We start from the raw sequence: 27,555 nt of genomic DNA on the forward strand, positions 1-27,555 counted from the left end.
GTACCGTAATTGCTTCCTTTGTAGAAAGCATATATTAATACAATATTACTACATTCTCATGCTGCTTTGATATTATTGGACATGAGAGTTTTTGTAATTTATTAATCAAGACTTTTAAACAAAAATTTCATTATAGAAAGAGTTCCCTTAAAATTTTGTGACAAAATAATTTTTTTGCGATTTTGTAATAAAAAGAGTATAGGGTGGCCATAAAGTAACTTTCTTTGTTGGGAGGCTTCAAGAGTTAAAACGCATGAATGAATTGAAACCAAATTTCATATACAGATTGTGAAAGGCATGGAAAGATAAATTTCATTGAAAAAATAATTAGTACTAAGAGTTGCCTATGGAGGAAATATTGGCTCTGCTGTCACGTAAGAACAAGGAAATGTGCATATTGAAATGGATTATGTAAAATTCCTAGTGCATGCATAACAGCAGTGTCATGCATTCCTTGTAAAAGGGAGAGATCAAATGACCTGTTAGCAGCTCATTCTTGACTATTGATGTGTTCTTGACTGTTGATGTGTGCTTAATATGGGCCCTACCTTACCTCAGCATGCTTTACTGTAAAACTATTCTATACTAGATAGTATGAGGCCATGGCTGCTCTTAAGCAAACCTGCATGTCTTAAAATAGAACATGGATTGTTATGAACATTGAAACTGACAGTTTACATGCAACAGCAGCGAACTCCGTACATCATATGCAATACATTGTACATAGGTGAAGGTCAAAATATTGAAAATGTTGCATGGAATCCAGGGAACCCTAATGTTGATGAATAAAAGATTATTTTCTGTGAGTCTCATGAATTCATTCATAACTGTACTCCCACAATGCCAATATTTCCCCTATTGGCAACTTTTGGTATTAATTTCTTTTTTTCTGCAGAATTCATCTTCCCATGCCTTCCACAGTCTGTATATGAAATGTAGTTTTATTCCATTCATTCATTTTAGTTGCTGAGCTGCCAAACATGGAAAATTATTTTATGTCTACTCTGTATTTGTCACAATAAAATATTTCAAGTATGATCTCTCTCTCATTGTCTATTAGAATCCGGAATGTTTGATTCAATTTGGATTTTAATTTATTTTCTCTATCCTTAATATTTAGGAAAAAGAAATGACATTCTCAAGATAAAATTACACCTTCATGAAATTTTACGAAGATTTTAATTTGACAAGATCTTCTTAAGTTATCAATTTTTTAATCGAAATTCTTTCTGGAAAATAAATTATTAGAATTAATTATTGAAATTTATTTTCAATGATTTACATGAATAAATTCTGAAATACATTTTTTTCTTTTATATTACAATAATATCCTGAAATTACACTATTTGTGGAAACAAAAATGCATTTTGATTTAATCTTGGAAAAATATATAATAATGTAATTTTCATATATATATATATATATAATATATATGCAAAAATGTACATATTAAAATCTGATTTATTGTCTTTTTCTGTGCATAAAATTTTTTCACAGCAGCTAAAAGATTATTTATTTATTGCCTGATAACTAATATTCATTAGAACTTATTGTCTCCCAAATTTATAAACATTTTTTTTCCTGTTGATTAGATATTTTCTTTGAGCTTGTAATTTTTATTTGATTTTGTGATAGATCTGAATCTTAGATGTTGTGTTCCATTGTCTCTATTTACTTGTGCATCTTTGTATACTAATTGGTTGTCAGTTTTTTATTGTATGAGTCCTGTAGTTTCGTGATGTTTATACTATTTTCTTCCACATGTAACTACCTGACAAAATTGACAATTTCCATTGCCTGAGTATCTTGATTAGTTCTTGATATTTTTTCTAAATCATGTTTCATAAAAGAGTGACAATTTTTTTCTTCTGAATTTTGCATTATAGTTTTAAGCAAGGAATGGTCACAGCATGGGGAGGGGGATAAAGAATTATATAACTTCAAGTTTATGAAATCAAAATTTTACTGCATTTGTAATATAAATAAACATTTCCAAATAATTATGTTTTGAAATTTTTTTAAACAGTTATTACAAAATTATTGATATTTTAATTGTATCTGCTTTTATATTTTTAGATATTATTTCTGCTCTGTGTATAAATTTAAAAAAAAATTATAATATATATTTTCTTAATTCTGATTTACTACAATCCAGGCCTGGAAGCTATGGGAATGCAACTACACCAGATGGGTGTAGGAAGTGTGAATGCAATGGCCATGGAGATTCTGAACGTAATATTTGCAATTCTACGACAGGGGAATGCTTTTGCCTTAATAACACCGTGGGACCAAATTGTGCACAGTGTAAGGATGGTTATTATGGTAATCCAGAGTAAGTTTACATTTTTATTAATATATTAAAAATATTCTGATGTTTTCTTTCATTTAATCCTTTAAATCTTCAAACCACCAATTATTTTGATCTATCTTTCATAATCAAGATATCCATATCCTAGTTTTCTAGCATGTAATTAACTCTTTTGAAACTGAATGAGTTTTAAGAAAACAAATGAATAAATATGTTGAGAATTTTGTAATGAAACATGAGCAATTAAAAAAATAAAATAGATTTGGCTGCTTGGAGGATTAAAAATTTTACTATGTATTTGCTTTATAATCTCAAAAATTGTGTGTTAATTAAATCATGTAAGATTTTTTAATATATTAAAGAATTGATAAATAATAATAATAAACTCTTTTGAAAATGCATGAATAAATATATCAAGCATTTTATAATTAAACATGAGAAATAAAAATAAAAATAACAGATTTGACTGCTTGCAGGATTAAAAATTTGATTATTATGTATTTGCTTTATAATCTGAAAAATTATATATTAATTAAATCATGTAAGATTTTTTAATGTATGAAGGAATTAATTTAATTAAACTTAAGCCGTTTTTGAACCTTTGTTAAATTGCTAAATCATAATTAAATAAAAAATATGATATTTCTAAATCATATTTTGCAAGATCATTATTTAGCTTTTAAAATGTCTCAAATTATTCTTATTTTTACTTTTTTCCAATATTAATTTGAAATCTATTTTAAATGTTAGGAATTAAAAAATAAGCTGTCTTTTTAAATAATTTTCCAGTTTTTCTTACTTTCCTGCAATATTATGAAGACTTTTTTTTCATTTCTCCCAGTTTTTTTAAAATTATATGTGTCAGTGTTGACTGTTGACTTTAAAACTTATGATTATTTAATTAGGAATAAAATTAGTAATATTTGTAAAGTTTTGAAATCCTGTATTTATGCGTTGTTTTTTTTTCTGTTCTGATTATTTATTTTCAGAAACAATGGTATATGTTTTGAGAAATGTCATCCTCGTAAAGTAATTACAAATGCTATTGAAGGTAGATTTGGCAGCCCTGCCATGTCCTCAGAATCACAGGATTGTCTTTGGTTGCTCACCATCTACTCTGTATTAGATATGCAGTCACTTCTAGGGCCCATGCAAAGGTATTTTTTATGAAAACTGTTTAATCTTCTTTATCACTAAAGAAAAACTCATTCGTTAAAAAACTGATGTAACATATTATTGTAAATCATTTCTTAATACATAATACCCTGTTTACATATTTTAAAATTTTGCTTTTTAAATTTTTCTGTGTTGTATTATTATTTAAATATTATTATATTCTTGTTTCATCTCGAAATAAATAATATAAAATATTCAAATTCTTGTTTGGAATATAATAAATCATATATTTATTTGCTCTTCACATTATCACTTTTCACTCCACTTAATTCTTCAGAAGCATAAAACAATGAACCATAGATTTCAAATTCTCCGATTACCTAGTATCTAGATAGTTAATTATTGAAAATATACTTATTTTGTACTTAAATAAGTTCATAAGCATTTATTACAAAGCTGTACAATGAATTAATTTTCAGATATGATTTCTTTGCATTTGATTCTCATTCTATGATTTGAATTCACTTAGCTATAACATTTTTTATTTCAATGTCTACAGTTGTTTTATTAGCTGCGTATATCTTTATTGAAGTAATACAAATAATAGTAATAAAGATATAAAAATAATTTTTCAGTGATGTTTTAATTTAAACCTCTGTAATAAATAAATGGAATACATTATTTTTCCCTAGCTTATTTGAAGATATATAAAATATAGTTTCTAAATTGTTATAATATAAAAATAAAGATTAAACTAAAGCCAGAAAAAAAAAGTGTAAACATGGAAAAATGACAGATTTTTAGATTGCTATATTGCTGTCTAAATTAGATTTTTGGTATTTCTGTGCCATTTTAAAGAAATTGTAATAGTACACAGTGTTTTTAAGTGAGTCTTCATAATCCTTAAAGCCATAAATTTAATCATCATGAGAATTGAATCAGGCATAAAATTTCTAATGATAATATTTCTGTATAGTATCAAGAAATAGTGTACTGTTTTGTAGAAATAATGTGCTGTTCAAAGAACACCAATGAATTGTCATTAGATTTTTAACATTTTATTTTGAACATACACATGCCTGGGACAAAACTGAAAACAAACACAAAAACACACACATATATTATAGTAATGAAATGTATTGACAAATAATTCAAGCAAAACATACTGCAGGAAATCATCATCATAGTGGGATGCCACACCTCCAAACTCAAAATCGACCCTTTTGTTTTGCATCATCTTTCTCTCTTTTTGGCACTCTAAAACAAAAAAGGAAACAACAATCTTATTTCTCTCTTGTCAAATGGCACAATTGTTACAATAGCATTAATATAAAATGATTGTTTTCCGTAAGATTAAGAATCTTACTGTTCATTAAACTTTTAAATACTATGTAGTAAACATGACCTGTTTTTATAGCAGTTAATTGCTATGTTGTTTTTAACAACTTTGTATCAGTTCAAGTTTTCTTAATAAACAGATTTATTTTTGTATGTTATAAACAGCTTGTCAAAGAAAAAAATTTTCTCTTCTTTTTGTAGTACTGGAGCTTATTTACAATTAACTATTCATAATGATATAAATATACCCTGTCCTCATAATCATGTGTATGTATATGATGGTCTGCCGAATTTTGTGGCTTCTGGTCATCCCAATGTTCAACTGGGATCATTTTGTGGTACAAACTTGAGCCACCCTATTATTGCCACCGCTTCATCTGGATATTTGACAGTACATTTCAAAAGAGGTGGCATGCCTCATGGTTTCAATGCTTCATACATTCGATTGACTCAGAATCCACCAGGTGTAGAGATTGACTGCTGTGTAGAAAGTAATGAGAACTGTTCTGCCTGCATTGAAAGCAGTTGCCCAAATAACTGTTCTAGTGCTGTGAACCAAGGACACTGTGATAATGTAAGTTTTAATTATATCTCTTTTTATATTCTTTATTTGATTGGATTGTGAATTCTTTTGAACTTTCTGCTTTTACACTTAACACCAATTTAGAAGCTTAGGAAAACTTTATATCTTTTAACTTAACATTTTAAAAACTTAATAGTTTCCCAATGAATGAAGATAGAAAGCTGACAAACAAACTGATGATAAAAACAGAAAAATAATTGGCAAACAACAGATAATAAACAGACAACTTTTTTTTAAAGTTGTTGTAACGAAACCAAAATTTATGAATTTTATAGTTTATATTTAAACTACCAGATGAGTCTGTAATTGATGAAAAGATGTTTTACATAAAATAAAGCAGAATAGAATAACAATTTACAAATATTGGATGAGTTATGTCGCATTCATGAATCCAGCATTCCCGAACTAGCCAGAGGCCATGCAGGAAAAACCTAGCGCAAAGTCGAATGTCAGTGTCATCAATCAAACGACACTTGATGACATTGCACACTTGGAAACAGCAAATAACCCTAAAAAACGTATATTGGTACAGAAAAAAGAATAGAAAAAAACATTACATTTTACATTACATATTAAATTGTGAAACATTAAATATGCATAAAATATATTAAATATACATTAACTTTTTACATTGGGAGAGAACAAAAGACAAGAGCTTTGACAAAATGTCTCTAATAGATGATTTAATGACTGGTATTTTTGTGAGTTCTTTGACATCTAAAGACATCAAATTTCTTGGCCATTTGAGTCTGTGTTCTTGCCATGATGCACAGGCTTTGATCATGTGATTCATAGAGCCGCCTTTGGTGTGCCACACTGACAAGTTCAACTTTCGTCAAAGAAATGATTGTAATGTACGGAAAATATACCATGTCTAGTGTATGTACTTGGTTAAGATAAAAATCGTCCTCAATGCGGTTAACAGAAACGTTTTTAAAATGTTGATAGGTCTTTCTCCCCTTGATGGAGTTATTCTATTGCTCCTTAATTATTAAATTTTTAGTCTCATTTCTGAGTTGGATTTTTGACTCATTAGCTTTAAGCATCAATTCTGATGTATAGTAGAATAAGAGTAAATGAAATATTGTTGATACAGTGAAGCATTTTTCTTTATCAGAGAAGTGCTAACTGTGCTCTACTCCATTCAAAACTGTTCTTGAATGGAATATGATACATTTCATATTTTTAGATAGCTGCTCCAACCACTGTTATTTCCTACATAATGCATCATTATCAAATATAGAATCATCTGGTAATTTAAATTGTAAACTGTGCAATTGAAAAATTCAGGTACTTAATTTTTGTAAGCAGATTATTATTTATTACAATTTTTTCTTTAAACTGCTCTGGATTCCTGAATCGGAATTCCTGTTATAAAACAGGTATTTCCTTATTAAATTTACTTCCTAATTAACATGTGCACTTCACTGTTGTTTTTTCTACTTTATCACATAACTTAAAAATAATATTTTTTATAATTAATTTTTAAAAAAATAATCATTAAAAATTTTTCCTCTTTTATTAAAAAAAAAAAAAAAAAAAAAAAGGCATTTTAAAAACATAATTTTTGGTGGCATGACCTTTTTTCTGACCTGTCAGTTCTGTATGCAAAATGGAGAAAATTTCATTTGGCATTTTTCTAGCTTAATATTTAAGAAAGGAATCAAATAATTATTTTTGATCACATTTTATAAGTAGATTCTAAATAATGCAAAAAGGGAGTATATTTCCTAAAAAAGTTAGAATAATCTTATTTCTCTGATATACAGCTCTTAATTTCTGGTGTATAAGACTTAGAAATGGCTTGTTTATTTTATATTTAAAAATTTATTTAGCTTAAAAATTTATTTATTTAGCTTAGTGGCATAGTGATGGAATATGCACCTTGGGCGTATATATATAAAATGAAGTACCAGAAAAACTAGTACACCAATCTAATATCATGTAGAGCCCCCATGACCATGCAAAAGTGCTGCAACACAGCATGACATGAATTCAATTAATATGTGAAGATATTCTGTAGACAGTTCACACCATGATTTCTGCAGGGCAGTCCACAAAGCCATAGGAGTGCGAGGTGGTGGATCTCCTAAGGACAGCACATTGCAAACCATTCTAAGATATGCTCGATAATGTTCATGTCGGGTGAATTAGGTAGCCAAGAGAAGGGACAAAATTCAGAAGAGTGCTCCTCAAGCTATTCAGTAGCTACTGTAGACCTGTGGGGTGGTGCATTATCCTGCTGGAATTGTCCACCTCCTTCAGAATGCTCACAGGACATGAATGGATGCAGGTGATCAGAAAGGATGTTACTTGTCATGGTCGAGTCTAGACGTATCAACGGTTTCATTTCATTCCCACTGTACTTCCCCCATATCATCACAGAGCCTCCATCAGCTTAAACAGTTCCTTGTAGGCATGAGGGATCCATGGATTCATGGGGTTTTCTCCATACCCGTACATGGCCATCCGCCCGATATAATTAGAAATGTGACTCGTCAGCGCAGACTATGTTTTTTCACTCATTAAGAGTCCAATGACAGTGTTGGTGAGCCCAGACAAGGCTCAGAGCTTAGTGCCGCTGAGTCAAAAAAAGTACACGAGATGGTTTATGGCTTCAAAAACACATGTTAATTAGGATACATTGCACAGCGTGTACGTTGACACTTGAAGGTCCTGTATTCATATCCGCAGTAATTTTGAATATCATCTCGATTCTTTTCAGCCATTGTGGATCCTATTCTGTCAGGGTCTTTTTCAATATACCATTCATTAATTATTTCTTACTATTAAATGTAATTTTTTGGGTTATTATTATGAACCATTTTATATCAAAGTGGGCAATCCAAATAATATCTGGATTTAAGTCCCCCCCCCCTATTTTTTTAAACATTTGGGCTTGTCAGCCTAATTGATGATTATTGACAACAAATCTTCAAATATGAAGATTGATCTTTTTTAATAAAGCTTATACATCCCTACTAATTTTTTAAATTAAAAGATTAATAATATTTAAAGTACTGATAATTTTGTAATAAAATAATAATTGTTTAATAGATAATATATAGAATTATATATTTAGTGGCGAATCAAATGAAAGAAGAATTTATTTTATGTTGTGCTTATTTATGTTGCAATGAGTGTTTATTTATTTTAGGATTACAATATCTGCTTGTGTGAAAGAGGTTTTGGTGGTGATGACTGTTCTGTGAAGTTGATGGTACATCATTTGTCATGGCATACTCTGTATAACCATCAAAAGGTGTCTCCTGACTACTCCACTCAATTGCCTGTAGGAAGAATTGGTCATTCTTTGGTCACTGTCTCTGATACCAAAGGATCAGAGAATCTTCTGTTGTTTGGTGGATATTCTTCTTCAGCCGGCTATTTGAATGACCTTTTCTTTTACAATACATCAAGCCAACACTGGAGAAAGGTTAGTGAGATTATTTTAGTAATCCCTTTATTGTTCTCTGATTCTTACACCTTTTAAATATTTTTTATGAGGGCTCAAATAATTATTTTAAAAGGATAACTGGGGTAGTCAGATACTTAAAATTCAATTAAACTGCTTTAATAGCTCTGAAATACATTGTCTATAGTTAAATATCATTTAAACTCATAAGTGGTAATTATGCTTATTGCCCTTCACCGATGTAAGGAATTTCGTAATGACATTAAGTTCCAGCATTTGTCATTAAATTTTAACTCCTGAAAAAGTTTTCAGACATGAAACACCACTGTGTTGTGTTCCTTATGTCTAAAATATTCTTATATTTAATTTTCATTATTTATTATTGAATTTATGTAGTTTAAATTCAATATTCATTTTTAAAAATGAACAAAAATTGTTGATGCAGTTGGAATTTCTTAAAATTTGGAATATACCTGTTAAGGATTTTATACATATTAAGACTTCATTTTTAATGTGTTGATTATATGAATATCATAGTTTGCAGCATTTTAGTTTATTTCTCAAAGCAAAGTATGGCTAAGATGTTATTAATAATATTGCATCAAATTGCAACAGTTTTATTTTTATGCAATGTAGCAATCCGCCCAGCCAACCTAATAAATACAAAATGAGCCTCAAACTTTGATGTAAGACATTACTGAATTTGAATTCCATGATTTCTAACTTAAAAAACTATATAAAGCTGTTTTAAATTACCTGCAATTGAAAAGTAAGTATACTTACCAATGAAAATTCAATGATATTTTTAGCCTTAATGCTTACCATTTTCAGTTTTCCTTGAACGATCTCTGGTTGGTATATTTACCACCCCTTATTTCATAAATTGAAAGGCAAATCAATTAACTTTTGATGATTTAGTATTTACATCATTAGTTTATCATGATATAACCCCAAAAAGTTTTATTTGTGAATGTCCCAGAATTATGCTCTATAAAGGGTTAAACATTTTTTCTTTTTATAATTCTGTGTGGTTTTTAAAACTGTTTTGTACTATTTAAAAGAAGTTATTCTTAAACACGTTTCATTTTAAAAGATTTTAAGAAAATTTCAAATTGCATGCATTAGTATCATGTTGTGATAATAGTGGTTTATTAATAAAATTGGTCTTAAGCTAGGCATTATTCAGCTTTTTGTATTTAGCACACATATTTATTGCCTATATTCAGACTTTATTTCATCTTTTTAATGAGAAATCTCTAAAATTTATCTCCACACCTTTTCTTATTTTTCAATTAATTGTTTGTTATACTTGTCCACTTTTTTATAAACTTTTTTTTAATATTCTTGGATAATAAGAACATCATTACAGCTTTACATCATTGCCTTTTGTAAACTTTATTATGTTTTCAATTCTGAAAAAGAAAACCTATGACGAAATTTTGACTTTCCTCCATTTATTTTTATTATTCTAAGAATAACTAGTATTATTTAGCCATTTTAATATTACTAGTCTTTCTTTAAAAAGAAGTATACTTTAAAAAAGAAGTATTTATGTGTATGTCCCTGTGATATCTAGATAAGTCTATCAAATTTACAACTAAGAGATTTTACATGCAGATAGTCATAATAGTGAATTAATGCACATTAAAGCCCAAATTTTAAAATTTTATGTAGAAATTTTTTATTTAAATTTTAATGTTGTTTTCAATAATTTTTTGTCTGTGATATTGTTTCTAATATCATTGGATAAGAAAATCTTTTCACTGCAAAAAAAAAAAAAACATTTTAAGAAGTTTGTTTTGCTTTTTTGATGGAATTTGCTGCATTTTGAGAAATTTTCAAATATTGGTCACTTTTTCTGGAAAAACTTAAAAACTGAATCTAAAACTCCGTATCCAGCATTCTAATTCAATTACCTTTTTCAAATTTTTGGAGGTGATTATTCAAACATTTCTTTCTAATTTAAAACAAGAATAATGAAAATACTTTCATCATTAAATTTTTACTTAATTGTTTTCCAGTTGAGTTTTAAAGTTTTTTTTTTTTTTTCACTGATCCAATTACTTAAAAAAGAACTTCCTCTTGGTGAAATTTTGTTCTTCATTGGTTTGATATGTTACTAAATTAGGAAACCAAGAATCTTGAAGTTTTATATATCAAAAAGCCCTTATGTACATGCAAGACCTTGCTGAATTGTTAACTGGCATTTAGCAACCGCTCGCTTGTTAGATAACCGCCAGTGGCACATCTAGAGATTGAGAAATTTCATGTGAAAGTTTCCGTTCTCTAGATTAAAAGTAATAAAAATTTTGAAATCGATCTAATAGTTTGGAGGGCCGCAGTGGCCTGGTGGTAAAGGTTAGACCCGAGATCTTAGGTTAGAGACCCGATTCCATCGTGTGAGTGGGTCTGGTGCAAGTTAATCCATTGAAGCCAAACGTCCTTTCGCTGTCGTGACGTGGATTGAAGAGGGATACCAACTGAGGTGTTGTCATCTGACCATGGTTCAAAATTACGAGTTTTGTCCCAAAATAGCCCTAATGTTGCTTTAAAATAGGATGTTAATCTAACGAAACAAAATAGTTTGAAGGTATCAAACTCTCTCATGTGTTTTTACCATAGATAATGTAACTTTTTAAAAAGTACTTAGCTTAGCAATGCTCTCTTTTATAATTTTCTGAAAAATAAAGTGTGCAGGTGACCACTGATGGCATACTTAGGTCATGAGCTTTAATATGAAACAAAAGTTCATGAAATCGGACCAGTAGTTGGGATGGGCAAGCAACTAATTGACTTTTCTAATTATTTTTAAATAATTAGCCTTGTTGAAATTTTCTAATTTCATTGACTTGCCCTCTTTTTTTAGATGGTCTCCATTTTCAGTTATTTTATTTTATGTAGTTCACTAAACAATACCATTATTGTGAAAAAAAAACATAAAATTATAATTTTTTAAATTTTGTTTTTGATATCTTTATTTCAAGCCTTTCAGTTTTTGATTGAACTAACATTCATCATATTGCAGGTAACTCATTGTGGATATTAGTAGAGTTATAAAGCATTTATTTTAGTTCTGCTCTCTTAACATTTTGCAGATTAAATGTATAATACGAGTCGAATAATTAGTTATTCTATGTCTTGATCGTTTCTTTACAGATTGTGACAGAGTATAATCCTCCTCCACGACATTTGCATGCTGCAGCCTCTCTAAATGGCTCAATGTACATATATGGCGGAATCGGCGAACGAGTTGGCATTGCTGAACGTCTTCTTCTGGGTGATTTCTGGGAATTTACTGCAGATCAAGAATGGGTTCAGTTGCCAGAAATAATAGTAAGAATTTATTAATCTGAATTTTGAAGAGTTTTTTTTTACTCTTAATTAATTAACTACAATTAATTTTTTAGTCCATATGAATAGCATTATCTAGTGATGAATTAAAGGGATAAAAAGATTTAAAAATCCTTAATATTTATACTTATGAATTATAAAATACATTAAAGACTAGAAATGGGAAAGTTTCTATAAGATATAAGGGCATAAAAAAATAATTGTAAAGTGAAATTCTTAAATACTCATTAAATGTTAAAATGTATTATAATTATGATAATTACATCTAGTAATTTGATAAGTTGAATCTAGTAATTTTGTTTATTTCTTCTTTACAACTCTTCCAGTGTATTTTGAAATTTGTATTTTGATTTAAAAGAATATTTTCTGTATTTTAGTACATAGGTAAAATAATACTATTTTAAATGCTATTATTAAACATTAAATATAATGGCCAAGATGATAACTGAATGCACTTAGGTGTTTTTATAATCATTTGTAAAAAATTTTTTGAATCTAGCAATTTTGTTTATTTCTTTTTTACAACTCTTCAGTTTCTTTATTCTTTCAGCTACCATCAGGATCTGTGGTTCTGGCTGGTTCTACTCTAACTCCTGTCACAGATAACCGGCTGGTGTTGATCGGTGGTTTTTCTCCTTCTTATGGGTTTTTTGACAAAATAATGGAATTTGACACAGAAAATAAACAATGGCTCATCATTAATTGTACTGGAGCTCTGCCTCTTGGTAATGCTTTATTAAACTTTCTGATTTTTAGTGTTTTTCTGTTTTTAAAATGACATTTAAATGATTTTTGATCAGAATAATGTGGCATCAATAGCTAAAACAACTTTTAGGTATAAAAAAATAATTTTATAATTTTTATATATATTATTATAATATTTTTATAAAATAAAATATGATATAAACTAATCATACTTTATAAAATAAACATTAATATTAAATGTATTTTAATTAATCATTTTTATCCAGAATTGTGCTTGCAACATTCAAATATTCTGTATGTAAACATATTATTATAAATTGTTCTGCTTTTTGTATATTCATTCTAAACATGCATTAAATGTTGGTATCAGTATAGCTTTTAGAAAAATCCTTTGAACAAAAATGAATAGGATTGTTTTCTTTAAAAAAAAATTACTAAATTAATATCCTAGTGAATAAATTTATAGTAATACACATTGTTAGCTTGAAAGACAGTCTGGCATCGCTCTAAAATGATTTCATAAAAAAAATGAATACTGAAAGCCTGCAGGAAAAAAAATTCTAATCTGATCAGCTCGTTGTAGGTTGATTATCTTGTGGGAGGTCCCCTTTTCAAGTCACCTTAGTATTTTAAGTATTTTGTATTGTAATAAGAACAGAACTGGTAAGCTTATTATAAGAGGTAGCTTGTTATTTTAAGCTTTTACAGAATGGCATTAATTGTCTTAGAAAATAACTAAGTGAAATCATAGAATACAAGAATGTTTTTTGCTTTAACTGACTTCATCTGTTTTTTTGAAATAATAAACTTTATGCTTTAATATGTATAAAAAATTGTTTGTATAAAGTTAATTTCAAGTTTTAAGGAAAGGACAAAATTCTTAATGATTACATCAGCTTTGGATTTTGATTATTCATGTACTAAATACCATTTACATGTATATATGATCAGCATGAGATATATGTGAAGATATATTTTCATTGCCTTATGTTTCTCTGCTGATCTAAGCTTGAAAATAAATAAAAAATAATAATAATCTAGATGAATAAATAATTGTGTCTGCTACTAAATCTTGATTTAAATTTGTAATTCCAAAGTTGATCTTGAATACATATCCTCATAGAATATTGAAATGTGCATATTTGCCCATTTGTTGATGATGTTGTAAGTTAATGTTTTTGTTATTTAATCAACACTGATACAGCTTTCTTGTATTATCATTCTTGACCAAACCATGTTCTGCACTTTTTTAAAATTTAGACAGACATAGGCAAAGGTTTTATTATATGATTCATTATTTCAAATTTTATTCGCCCATTATATTTTAAGAACCTTTCTGGGGCAGGTAGTTTGGATGGCATTTAATTTCTAATTTAAAAAGTACGGCTAATACTGTTGCATTAAACACATGAATTTGAGTTTACTGTTTAAATTTAAAGAATAATATCATGAATTATTAATGTTTATTATATGTACACATTTTTAAAATTTTCCAGGTATCTATGGGCATACTAGTATATATCATGCAAGTACTGAAAGTATTTACATGTATGGGGGAATGTTTTATAACTTGGACCATGTTGCTCCTTCTCACTTCTTGTTTGCTTTTCACTACCCATCCAGTCAGTGGTTTCGTTTGCCTCCTGATAAAAAAGTCAACAAATTGCAAACACGGGTAAGAACAAACTGGATTGAAATTTTATAGTAGTGTTCTGGTATATTACTTTTAGCCCTGCTATTCTGGTCTGTTTGATGCAAAAAAGTTTCTGAGCTACTTATGAAAATGGCGGTGAGAATGTTCTGTTATTTGTTGCAAAAGAATTTTTTCATATTTATATATTTTCCCTAGTTTTTTTTTTTCAAACCATATCAATGTAAACTCTGTTTTTCATAATTGTACTTTAAATTTTTCTCCTATATATAATTATTCAATTAGAAATGATAAAAAAAAAATTATGCTAAGTATTCATTTGAATATTAAACTCATCTGTCAACAAAAAAAAAAGTCACATATATATTCTTTTTCCTATTTAGAAAATGTGAAAAAAAAAAAAAGCCAAGTCTGTTTTTTTTTTTTTTAATTATTAGTATGAAAATTTTATGATAATGAACAATTACTTCTTTTCATAGCCAGTGAGCAATATATTTCAAATAAACCTTCTAAATATGGAATTAAAATTCTGCATCTGTATAATAGTAAAACTTTATTAATTCTGAAAGCACATATTTTTATTTAAAAAAAAAAAACCTAAGTGAAAACTTTAAAAAAAAAAAAAAAAGTTATAAGCTGTAAATGATCTTAACATACACACTTAGAAGATACATTAGTACATGTGATGGTATCATGTTTTACAAATTAAGTAATCTTCTTGCAAAATGAAATATTACTATGTTATGAGACTATTAGAAAAAAAAAAACTTTCTGCTCCAATGACAAACAAGTTTTTTTTTCTTTTCAGTTAATGCAACTGTTGTGTATTGCACTCTAAAAAAGAACGTCATTCATATGCTCATAATATATCAATATATCTTACCCATACAAAAACCTAGACACTATATTTGAATTAAAATCCATATGAGAGTTGTAGATACTCTTGTTAATCTATATTTGAATTGAATAGTTTTTGATTGGTGTCCTTTCAAATACGGAAAGTGAAAGGCGGCATTTCCAGCATATTTTACTTTTTTATTACTGAAAAGGTAAAAATGCTGTTCAAGCAAGGATGAAAAAAAAAATGATCCAATGTGTATGGAGAAGATGTATTGACCGAACGCCACTGCCATAACTGGTTTGCAAAATTTCGTTCCGTCAATTTTAATGTTGAAGAGGCACCACGTTTTGAAAGGCCAGTTGAAGCTGACGAAGACACAATAATAGTCTTAGTTGATGCAAATCTGCGAATACTCGGTGAGACTTGTGAGATCGACGAGAAATTAAATCTATCGAATTTGACCATTCATGATCATTTGAAACATTTAGGTTTAATCTCAAATCTGAACATGTGGGTTCTTCATGTACTTACAGAAAGAAATTTGTGCTGTCGCGTTGACATCTGTGATTTGCTTCTGAAACGTCAAAAAAAAATGATCCATTATAGAAGTGCATCATCACTGGGGACGAGAAATGGGTTTCTACAACAATGTTAAATGAGTAAAAAAGATGAACAGACTAAAAGCACTTCGAAATCCAATATTCATCAAAAAAAGGTGATGTTATCTGTTTGGGGAGATTTTAAAGGAATCTTTTTTAGTTTTTACCAGAAAACACAACAACCATTTCTGAAGTGTACTATCATCAGCTGTACAAATTAAATGATTCACTTAAACAGAAAAGGTCAGAATTGATCAATAAAAAAGGTGCAGTTTTCCACCTAAATAATACAAGTATGGTAACTCGCCAGAAGCTTTTACAGTTTGGATGGGACATACTGCTACAACTACAATATTCTTCAGATCTGACAACTTCTGATTAGTATTTATTAAAGTCCCTAGAAAGTTATTTTGAAAGTAAAGCTTTTACTTCAAATGAGGAGTGCACAAATCATCTGCATGGTACTGCCAGAAAGATGGCAAAAGATACTGAACCAGTATTTACAATATATAATTCAATAAAATGTTTATTCACTATAAGAACATTGTCTTTCATTTTTAGAGGGAGGGGGGTGGATTGCTTTCTGAATAACCTTATAATATTTTTTTCTGAAAATGGATGAACATAGGTTCTGGAAGTTTTCAGAGCTGGTCTTTATTTTCATGTTTCACTTCTAATTCTGTTCATTGTGTATATAAACCTTTCCAATGAAGACCAATCCCATGACAATATAGTATTAACCCTTTAACTGGTTGAACCATAGAAAATCACACAATTAATTGCTTCAATAACAGCTGGAAGGTAGAAAGTTGTTCTTTGTTTTAAGTTTTAAGGAGATTCTGGTATTGGATTGTTGCTAATCAATAGGTTTAAATTGTCTTTTTATCTGTCTTTTGATTTTTGTGGTATTATAATCTCACTTTTTTATTACTCTTGTAAACTACAAAGATGTTAAAGAGAATCTTCCTTTCTTAGCAACAATGTAATATATTGTAAAAAATTAGGTGGGAATATTTTTATTGCCAAAGTATAGAAAAAATTTGCACATCTGTTTGGTTAGTTTCATTAAAAAGATAATTTTCTATATTTTGAAATGGTATAAAGTCATTGCTGTTTAATAATATTTCCAGAATTGATTGCAGAACTCCTCAGTTATTCAGTTTAATTTTATTAAAATTTCAAAAAAAAAATCATCACGTCTTTCAAGATTATATATTTACTGAATTTGGTAGGCATAGGTCAAACAATCTGGCTTATAGAGCAATAAGAAACACATTAATCTTTATTATTATTAGAGATTAAAATAAGTATATGAGTTGCACAATTGATTATTTTTTAAATAAAGGCAGCACAATTTTTTTACTAATTTTTAAAAAAGAATACAAAATTTAATTAAGGATTGTGAATAGCAACTTGAAAGCATTTAAGTAAAATAACTTGAAACTTATATATTTATGCTCATTGAAAATAGTAACACAAAAGATTAATTTGTATATGGAAGCATAAATTTTAATTAACTAATAAATGTAACTGTTTATTTAATTATTATGCAACCTTAGCTAAGACCTTTCTCATCCTTCAGAATGTTTGTGAGCAAATTTGAAAAAAAAAAAAATCTACTTAGTAGTTGGAACTTTTACAATATACAAACAATTTATGAATTTTCATTTTTATTTATGTAAAATTTTATTTTGTAAGTTTTAAATTTCCAAAAATTGTAGTCAAAAACTTGCAAAAACTGAATACTGAAATAAAATTTAAAAAGTTGTATTTTATAATATTTTTTTAAACTCTTCACATATAATAGTATTCTATATTGTTGAATTTTACTTCCAGCCCACTCCTCGTTACTTCCATACTTCTGTTATCACAGATAATTTCCTAATGGTCTTAGGTGGACGAGGTTCTAATGGAGATGACACTGTTTTACCTTTTGCATATATGTTTTCCTGCAATTTATGGATTCCTCTCACAGATGAAGGTATGCATTCAATTCAGTTAAAATTAATTTAATAATGCATTGCGAGAGTTGAATTAGATAGCTAATATTGATAAATTAATAGTTAAAATATTTTGTTATTAGTTTCAAATAATGGGAATCTTTTTATATCTGTCATGCATTGATTTAAGGTATTTTTATATTTCTGTCATTCTTAGGATTACTAGTAATGTTTTATTCATTTTTTATGGAATAATATTAAACTAGTTCTTTAATTTAAAAAAGCTTTTAAATTTCTTGATTTTTTTAAAAAAAATTCTAGAATAAACTCTAGACTCTAATTTAAATAATTATTTATTTGGTTAGTTTTATTTTATATAAGCTTTTAAATTTCCCAGATTTTTTAAAAGTCTTTTTATAGAATAATCTCTTTGATCTAATTTAAAGAATTTTTATATGGTTAATTTCTTGTTGTTGATAAAATAAATGTTTTTTTTTTTTAGATTTAATAAACAATCTATCAATTTTTTTTATTGTAAAAATGTTATTGCAAACTTTCTAGTTGTTAATCATAATATCCAGAAAATTTATATTGATATTATTTTGATTGATTGATTTATATCTTAATTCAAAATTTAGCATTTCCCTTTATCTTTTATATAATCACTGAAAAAATAAAGTTTCCATTTGTTTATTAAGAATAAAATATTTTTTTTTTTTTCTTTTTAGATCAATGGAAAATTTATTAGATTTTTTTATAATTGATGAAATCACTTCAGTAGTAGATAGAAATTTAATATTATAAATTGGTATAGCTTTTTTATTGATCAGACATTTTTTTATTTTGAGCATAATCAAGAGAAAACTATAACAAATATTATTTTTTATTTATATTTTAATTTTCTAATGAACTTTATTATTATAAATCTGATTTTTTTTCTCTTTCTCTTTAGCTATTGAAGTAATTAATAAATGGCCTGAGCCAACAGTGGGTGCAGCTGCCACCGTGGCCAATGGAGACTTCTATTTCTATGGCGGAATGGAAGGTCAGCTGCATCGACTTACCATGCCTGCCGATATCTGTCTACTCTTTTCTGCTAACCGTGTTGGATGCATGCAGCAAACAGGTTGTGCCTTCTGTTCCCTTTCAGGAAATGGAGTTAATCAAACATTCTGCTTCTCTCAAGATAAACACTCTCAAAGTCAGTAAGTAGCAGATTTTGTTTCTACAACTTACTATTTGAAAAGCTTACATTTTTTCAGGTTATGAAATTTGGATTTTTATTAGAAATGTTTCTAGTAATTGTGATCATTAATAGTAGAATTTCGATAAACCAATATACATTTTTAATAATAAAATAAAATAAAATGTGTAGCTGACAGCCTCTATAAAGCAGATAATTGAACCTATTGCTATGATATTCCTCACAGATGTAATTTGAAAGATGAGAATGTATATAGTAGAGTGATTTTCCTTCTAAACTTTAATTAGAAATTTAAATAATTAACAGATATTCTCCATAATTTGCTACTTATTATTACAAAAAATTTATTTTTGTGCCATTTTAAGATTTAAAAAAATAGTTTTCAAAAAAATATCATTGCAGTTGCGAAGCTTTTTTGATGAACAGTTTTATTCAAAAATATTTAGTTGAAAATTCACTTCTTTGCAGATTTTCATGATTTAATGTTCATAAAAAGTTTAACCAGTCAAAATAGAAAATGAGATATATGGAAAATTTCATTTTTCACACTTTTATTTTTCAAATATTTATATATATTTAATTTCTTGTTTTTTACATTCCTCTTCATTCTGAATAAATTAGATTTCTTATTTAGTGTAATTATAATTTTACTTTTTTTTTAAATTATAACTTTTTTTATAACGTTAAATTATCCTGTAATTTTTTTTTATTTTAGAGAACAGGAAGTTTTTAAAAAAGGCATATTAAATATTAAGCAATTTTCTTTATAATGATATTTGTCTTCTAATTTCTAAAATCATTTTATAGGTGTTACAATCCAAGGGAACAGTCAAAATTTCTGCAAGCTGTTCACTGCAATGCTGAATGGATTGAGAAGAGGGACTGCCATCAATACACCACATGTACTGACTGTGTGACATCCTGGCCAGCTTTTAAAACAGCCAGACAGGTTGGTGATGCCCAGATTCTTATTATTATGACTCTCTGATCCTGTAGTTAATCCTTAACCTAGGTCAGGGGTGGCGAACTTTTATGGATGAGCGTGCCATTTTTTCTAAAGAAATGTTTAATGAGGTATAGACATGCCGTCAAATAATTTTGACTTGTGATTATTGGAAAAATAATAAAACTAAATACCAATAATTCAAAATTCCTTATTTACTATGAAAAAATACATTTTGTACTGTATAGTAGTAAAGATTTTAGCTATACATGTAATTCAAATTAAAGTAACATTAGTGTGACTTGTTTTGTTGCAAATTTGACAAATAACTTATATTAGAATTACAAGATGTTACTTTTGGCAGAATGCATGCTGCATTGGAGTCATCTACAAAACAGTTTCTAAGAGAGTCTTTAATATTATTTATCTTGAAAATAATAATTCACAGGAAAAGGTAGATGAAAATATGGTTAAAATAGCATGGGCATGAGTTTCCAAAATTTCGTTCCTAGCATTTTTATTTATATTGCTCGTTAATCTTTTTGTTTCAATCAATTTCACCTTTTTCCTTGTTTCAGTAAATTTTTTTAATTCATATTGAACTGGACTGGAAATCAATCAATTGCTTTTCAAATTCTTCAATTTGCAAGTAATCGAATTGGGACAAGTTCAGTTTATCAAATGAAATCACATCAGAGCACATAATAAACTTGAACATTTCCGATAATTCTTTAAACTGAGAAAATTTGGCTGAAAATTCCTTGATTGACGAATTAATTAAGGAAATATATTCTTCAATAACTTTTTCTTTGTCTGGTTTCTCATGTACATCTAAATCTTTGATATATATATATATATTCAAATTTAGGAAGTACTTGTAGTTTTTTTAATAATATCGTTGCTAAAACATGCAATCCAGCATTAAAAGAACGAATGAGATCCATCATGACGATAATTGTTTTATTTGTGTCTTGAAGCTTTACGTTTAATTCATTGAAATGTCTGCAAAAAACAGCAATTTTGACAGCCACATAAAATCCAACAACTGTTGATACTGTTCAATTTCCCCCACATTTTGCTGAAACAGTCTGACTTCTTCCAAGCAGTCAACAAATCTTTGAAGTATGTTCCCGCTGCTGAACCAGCGAACATTATTATACATTAGTAAGCCATTATTCATCGAGTTGACTTCATCCAACAAAGCCTCAAACTTTCGCTTATTTAAAGCCTGTGACGATATTAGGTTGACTATTTTTGTGACTAACGTCTTTACATTATCAAGCGATGTTAAACCACTGTTAGAACACAATGCTTGTTGGTGAATAATGCAGTGGAATTCAAGAAGCGTGCTACGTCTTTTTTTTTTTTTTTCAAAATAATGTAATCATTTTTTGCCCACCATATTTGGAGCACCATCAATTACTGAAACAATTCTTTACAAATCAATTTCTTTTTCAGAAAGCGAATTTTTAACATCTGTACAAATATCTGGGCCCTTTTTTAAATGGATTGGAAACACTCACATTTGTTTGTAATACTTCACAGTGAACTTTGTTATTTTGAACTAAAATGCAAACCGTTTTGATCAGCGGCATGCCCAAAATATTGCATCCCATACCAACAACGGCACACGTGCCAATGGTTCGCCATCCTTGACCTAGGTCATATTTTTCCAGATTTTCCATTTAAGATATTTTATTATTTATCATGTATATTAATGATGACACTTTCAAAAGAAAAATTATTTTAATAATTAAAAGTTTTAGTTCATAAGATTGTTTGAAAGATTATATGTTAATTCAATAAAATTTATTTTCAGCTAATAACGGCAGAAAATCAATTAGAAACATAGATTTTTGTTTCATTTAATATTTAATTATTTTAATCGGGATTGAAAGTATCAATTTTTAATTGACTTTGACATTTTCAGTAATTTCTTTAAAAGTAATGACACATACCAAAATTAAAAGCAACAATATCCGAACTGCATCATTTTTCAGTTTCATCAAAGTTACTCTCATATGTTTTTTGTACATGAATATCCAATAGGCCTTTGCAAAACATTTGTGCATTCAACCTCCCATCCCTACCCGATCTCTACAAACATATTTTAATATGAACTGAATATGCTGTTTAGAAATCAGTAAAAAAGTTTCATCCATTAATTTTGCTTCATTGCTTTTGGTGTTGCAGTTGAATAAAAGATTTTTTTAAGTGTAGAAAGAAAATATAGAATTAATTTCTTTTTTTAAAAAAACTAATATTGTTTAACATGTTTTTCTACTGATTCACACAAAAGGATTTGTATTTAAGTATTTTCAAATCTTGTCTCCGGCATTCAGTTTCCTAAAAAATAAAATTCTTTAACTTTCTCAATAACAGTAATTGATAAGAATTAAACGTCTCTTCTTTTCTCCTCTCTTAAAATTAAAGGCCTGCCAGTGGTGTTCAAATTGTCGCACCGGTCGTTGCGTGCCAGCAGGGGCTTCCTGCGATGATGAGAGCGACTGTAACATTCCAAGAAAAGTGATAAACGAGCCTGGTATGTGTCCCGTTAGATTTTGTGGGGGAACAGATTGCAAAAAATGTGCAGATCTTCGCATGTGTATTTGGACACGACAAGTACTCCGCTCCAGTGAGTGGTTCCAAAGTTTTATGCATTTAAAAATTCACTTTTTATCTTGTCTTATTTAAATCATTCCTGAGGTATAATTCTAGTTATATAATTTGTTTCAACTATGCATTGACTTTTTTTTTACTAATTTGCTATCTGTTTGTTTATATCTTTAATGCTTTAATTATTCATTTTACTTTCATTTTTCACACTATATTATATATATAATCATTGGCTTCTAAAATTTTTTGTTTGGGTCACCATTTTAATTACTTAATCATTAGTTAAATATTAAGATATAAAAGTTCATTTATGCATCGATTTTTTAAAATTATAAACTTTGTTTTTAGCTATGAATATATTCTCATGCATAATAATAATTCAAATGATTTGTTGCCTATAATTCAGTTGAAATCATTTTTAAATGCACACTTTTGAATTACATTCTTGTTCCATTATTATTCATGTTTACTTAATAATTCAACAAATTTAGTTCCGCAAATTCTATATTCATCAGATACAGGACTGTTTAACTCTTTCATTTCTATAATTAAAATTGCCTCTTGATACTATTTTGAGCCTATTGATGTAATAAAAAATTAATTACGAACCCTGAATTGGTTTTACAAACATGATTTTAAAGTATAGAGAAATGTCAGAGAAATAACACAGCCACTTAGCTACATTGAAAGAATCAATATAAATATTGGCTATAAATTGATGCTCTTTATATTATTACAGTATTTCTGATATATATTATCACAGTAGTAGATTTTATGTATGAAAAAAATTTGGTTTTTGATGATAAAACTATTTTTTTATGTTTATTCATTAGAACATCTCAAGCAAAAATTTGTAATAATGAAACAATTAATTGATGAATTGATTTAAATTAATTATAACTTTATTTAAATATATGACAGATTAATGAATTAAATATAAATTAGTCTTGATTTCTATTAATAAACGTTTTTCTTGATTGCAGTATTTTATTAGAATTTACTAATAGATATTAGTTAAATCAATAATAATAATAATAGAAAAAATAACCAAAGAACAGTCTTGTAAGAATATTAACATTTTTTCATTTTAGGAGTAGCTTTACATTCACAAATAAAGTGATTAAATTTCTCTGCTTGTCGTAATTGTTCTACTCTCCTTGCTCTGTAATTGTTTTAATTATTTTTTTTTCTTATCTGTTTTATCTTTACTAGTTGGCTTTGGGCATACATTGAATAAGAAGCCTATCTACAACTGGGTATGTGTATTAAAGGAAATTCAGTCAGCTCCTTCTTTTCTGATTGAATCCATGCCTCCCCACAAATGTCCAGTTGGGTGCACCCAACTTACTGATTGTACATCCTGTCTTCAGAGCCCAGGGGGAGAAGGAGGCTGGCGTCAGTGTGTCTGGAGTGAAACTCTGCAAATGGTGAGCCCTCTCCTCTTTAATTTAAATTTTTGGAATTAAAGTTATTATTGATTAAACCTTTTAATGATTTTTTTTTTACATCTGGTGAGCCTTATTTTGAGAAACTGTTGAAGGTGTAAGTTAAATTTTTTTTAAAGATCCAATTTTAAGCAGCATGTTAAATAATTTCAGTTACACTTTATGGTCTGTAAGATTAAGTTGAACTCTGTATAATTTTACCTTAAGTTTACTGTTACTTTTGAGTTCTGATATTAGAATATATCAACTCTTTATATTCTAAATATGAATAACATTATTGTAAAATTTAATGAGGGGTAGTTTTTAAAAATCAATTGTTTAAATGTGTATTCTAATATAACAATTTTTGTTACTAATTTGGTTCTCAATATATGAGGTGAAGATTAGCCTTCAGACATTGAAAATGACATATTCAGTGTAGAGAGATAAACAATATATATATTTTTAAGTCTCATATACACACAATGGAAGTTTGAAATTAACTTTTTAGAGTAATCTGTTAATTAAAGCAATTTGTTATCGTAAAAAATTTGTATATGAATATTGGTGAATTTTTTTTCTTCTTTGACAGTGTATGACCCCTAGTTTTGAACTTCTTGGATGTGAAGATGGTTCTTGTGGTTTAGTTGTTCGTGGCAATGAAACTATGTGCCCTGTGCCTTGTTGGCAACATTTTCAAGCTTCCCATTGTCTTGGTCAGGCCAACTGTGGATGGTGTGCCTTCTCTGGACCCAAGGTTGATGGGCGAGGCTTGTGTATGGATGGTGGCATCATGGGCCCAACTGGAGGAATTTGTCGAGAAAACCAAATTCTTCTTAATGGCCTTCCTTTACCAAGTAAATATATTTTCTAATATCTATTGCAGTATTAAATATTTACATTTACTCTTACTTTTAAAAGAAAAAATATACAAGGTGTACGACGGATTAGAACATAAAATAAATCATGGGAACGAAATATATTTATTCTCCTTCAAAATAACATCCTTGATGCACTATTAACATTGTTGATAAAGCTGTTGAAATGAGTCACTGTAGGCCTCTTTTGGAATGGAGTAAAGTACAGATGTCATCGGATGTCTGGAATGTCTGTAAAATATGTGTCCTTCAAATCCCCTTGAGATGAGGAAACAAAAAGAAGTCTGAAGGTGCCAGATGAGTCCGGTGGGTGAGCAAGAACAGGTATGCGGCATTTGGCCCAGAAGTTGTATACAGAGATCGCAGTATGGAGGTGGGCATTGTTATGCAACAGACTATACTTACCAATCCTATGCAACTGTAGACGAATACATTGGATTTGTAGCAGTAATCTTTTTTCTCAATTTGTAACAAAATTTCATATTAATATTTTGCTCCATTTCAATTTGACATGAGTTTTCACATACACGCCGTTAGACTGCCCGTAGCAGAATAATCTGTGTCAATTTTTTGTGCTCTTTGCTACATGGCATCTCTCCATAGGTCCCTTCCTGTGTATGCATCTGACTTCAGTTCTCATTCACTTTGCTTTTGAGATATTCATCCATTTACCAAACTTATTAGATGCACCTTGTAATTAAAAGACGAACTTGAATCCTCCCATCCCCTTTCTTTTGTTGCCTTATGAAACTTGGAATACAATATTATTTTTTGACCCCTAGTTGTATTTGTATTCTAAAAGTGACATAAACACACTTTTATACCCTAATTTCTCCTTCAAAATCAAGTCAGGATTTGCATTTTCGGTGTCCTCAATGATATACCATTGCATTTTTCTATGATCTATTGATCCTGAAATGGTTGTATAATTTTTTACTCCAAATTGGAAGTAGTATAGTTTTATTTTTAAAAATGGCCTGTGTTTGATAGCTTAATTTATATGTTTCATTTTAGCACAAACAGTCAAATGGTTCCAGATGTCCAAAGGCGCTCCCACCTGGTTTTATCTAACAAAACCTCCTGAAAACGAGTGTATGAATGGGCATGATACATGCGACAAAACTCACGAGGAATGTGTGGACACTCCTGAAGGTTTTGAATGTCAGTGTAAACCTGGATACCAAATGAAAGGGTTTGTAAAACTAGACTGTTTTTAATAATCGTATGTTAAGTTGCATATTTTTATACCTGCTTTAAGCATAAATCTTCATTGTATCTTGTTTTCCAAATATGGATAAAATGACTCTGATGTTTAATATATATATTTTGTCCGAATTATCATTATCTTTATGCAATATGTGGTGACGCTTTATAAGCCAGATAACAGCTACGAGACATGTGAAATTTCTTTTGTTTTGTGGTCATGTTACTCGGCTACGAACCCAAAGGTTGCGAGTTCGATCCTTGCCTATCGCTAATAGTTACATTGGTGACCCGATGACGAAAATACGCAAACCTTCATACAACTGTTGTGGTGCTCTTTACCAGAAATAAATAAATAAAAGAAAAAAAAACTGATAAAAAATCATCCAATAAATTTTTTAAAAAAATGAAGCTGATAAATAATTAGCCAAAAAAAAAATGAAGCTGATAAATAATCAGCCAATAAATAAATGTAGCTGATAAATAAGCAGCCAGTAAATAAATGTAGCTGATAAATAATCAGCCAATAAAAAATGGATAAGGCGCAACAGCCAATATTATCACCACTAATAACAGCAAGAACAGGACAAAATATCGTTCATCTCACCTCCAACGCACTGAAGGGGGAGTAACGTGGTGACGCTTTATAAGCCAGATAACAGCTACGGGACATGAGAAATTTCTTTTGTCTTGTGGTCATGTTAGTCGGCTACGAACCCAAAGGTTGAGAGTTCGATCCTTGCCTATCGCTAATAGATACAAATATCATTATCTTTTGTTATTAAATATAAAATTTAAATTTGTTATAGGTTTAGTATTTTTATATGTAGAAAAGTGTGAATCTACGTAATATACGTAAAATGCAAAGATATTTTTCAGATATTTCAGAAATAATTCATATTAAAGCAATTAGCATAACATTTTTTCACAGTTTTTTAAGTATAGCAGATAGTAATATTATTTGTTTTATTGTCACAATACTGACATAAAATTAAATATTTATTTATTACAGTCAAGAGTAATTGCTCTAGATTTAGCCAGTAGAATGTTTTGAATAATCATTCATTTTTTTTTTCAAAGGAAAGACAGGAGATTTTGATACTCTCTACATTTTAGATCTCCTAAGTCTGAAGAAAGTCATTTTAAGATTTATCTGGCTGTTGGCTGATCGATTTGTCGCATAACTGAGAAACACAATGATCTAAGCAGATGAAATTTATTTTGTGGCCTGTACACAAAAAAATTGCAGATTTCTAATTTTTTTGAGAAAAGGTCCGCCTGTAGAAAATGTTGGATCACTGTGAATATGGGCCGTAATAACTGAACCAGGCGAGTGGTCTCCCTGAAATTTTCTTGCATACTTCCTAATAAAAATGAATTTTTTAGATTAATTTTCCCCGATTGATTGAAGCCAAAATTTGACATAAAACTAAAATTGCA

The 27,555-nt window shown here is 28.7% G+C and overlaps 1 protein-coding gene across 1 annotated transcript in view; it reads left to right on the top strand.

Annotated features, from left to right (window-relative positions):
• The window catches only part of LOC129971371 (multiple epidermal growth factor-like domains protein 8), a 74,051-nt gene that overhangs the window by 32,363 nt on the left and 14,133 nt on the right, over nt 1-27,555 (top strand). Inside the window, exons 17-30 of the mRNA XM_056085074.1 lie at nt 2,156-2,332; nt 3,298-3,465; nt 4,964-5,336; nt 8,503-8,781; nt 11,917-12,093; nt 12,662-12,836; nt 14,313-14,491; nt 17,744-17,888; nt 18,800-19,052; nt 19,859-20,000; nt 22,428-22,629; nt 23,823-24,037; nt 24,627-24,891; nt 25,927-26,104. Coding sequence (XP_055941049.1) covers nt 2,156-2,332; nt 3,298-3,465; nt 4,964-5,336; nt 8,503-8,781; nt 11,917-12,093; nt 12,662-12,836; nt 14,313-14,491; nt 17,744-17,888; nt 18,800-19,052; nt 19,859-20,000; nt 22,428-22,629; nt 23,823-24,037; nt 24,627-24,891; nt 25,927-26,104 — 2,928 coding nt within the window. The remainder of the gene's footprint in view (nt 1-2,155; nt 2,333-3,297; nt 3,466-4,963; nt 5,337-8,502; nt 8,782-11,916; nt 12,094-12,661; nt 12,837-14,312; nt 14,492-17,743; nt 17,889-18,799; nt 19,053-19,858; nt 20,001-22,427; nt 22,630-23,822; nt 24,038-24,626; nt 24,892-25,926; nt 26,105-27,555) is intronic.

The sequence above is a fragment of the Argiope bruennichi genome, chromosome 6, assembly GCF_947563725.1.
Source record: "Argiope bruennichi chromosome 6, qqArgBrue1.1, whole genome shotgun sequence".
Lineage (NCBI taxonomy): Eukaryota > Metazoa > Arthropoda > Arachnida > Araneae > Araneidae > Argiope > Argiope bruennichi.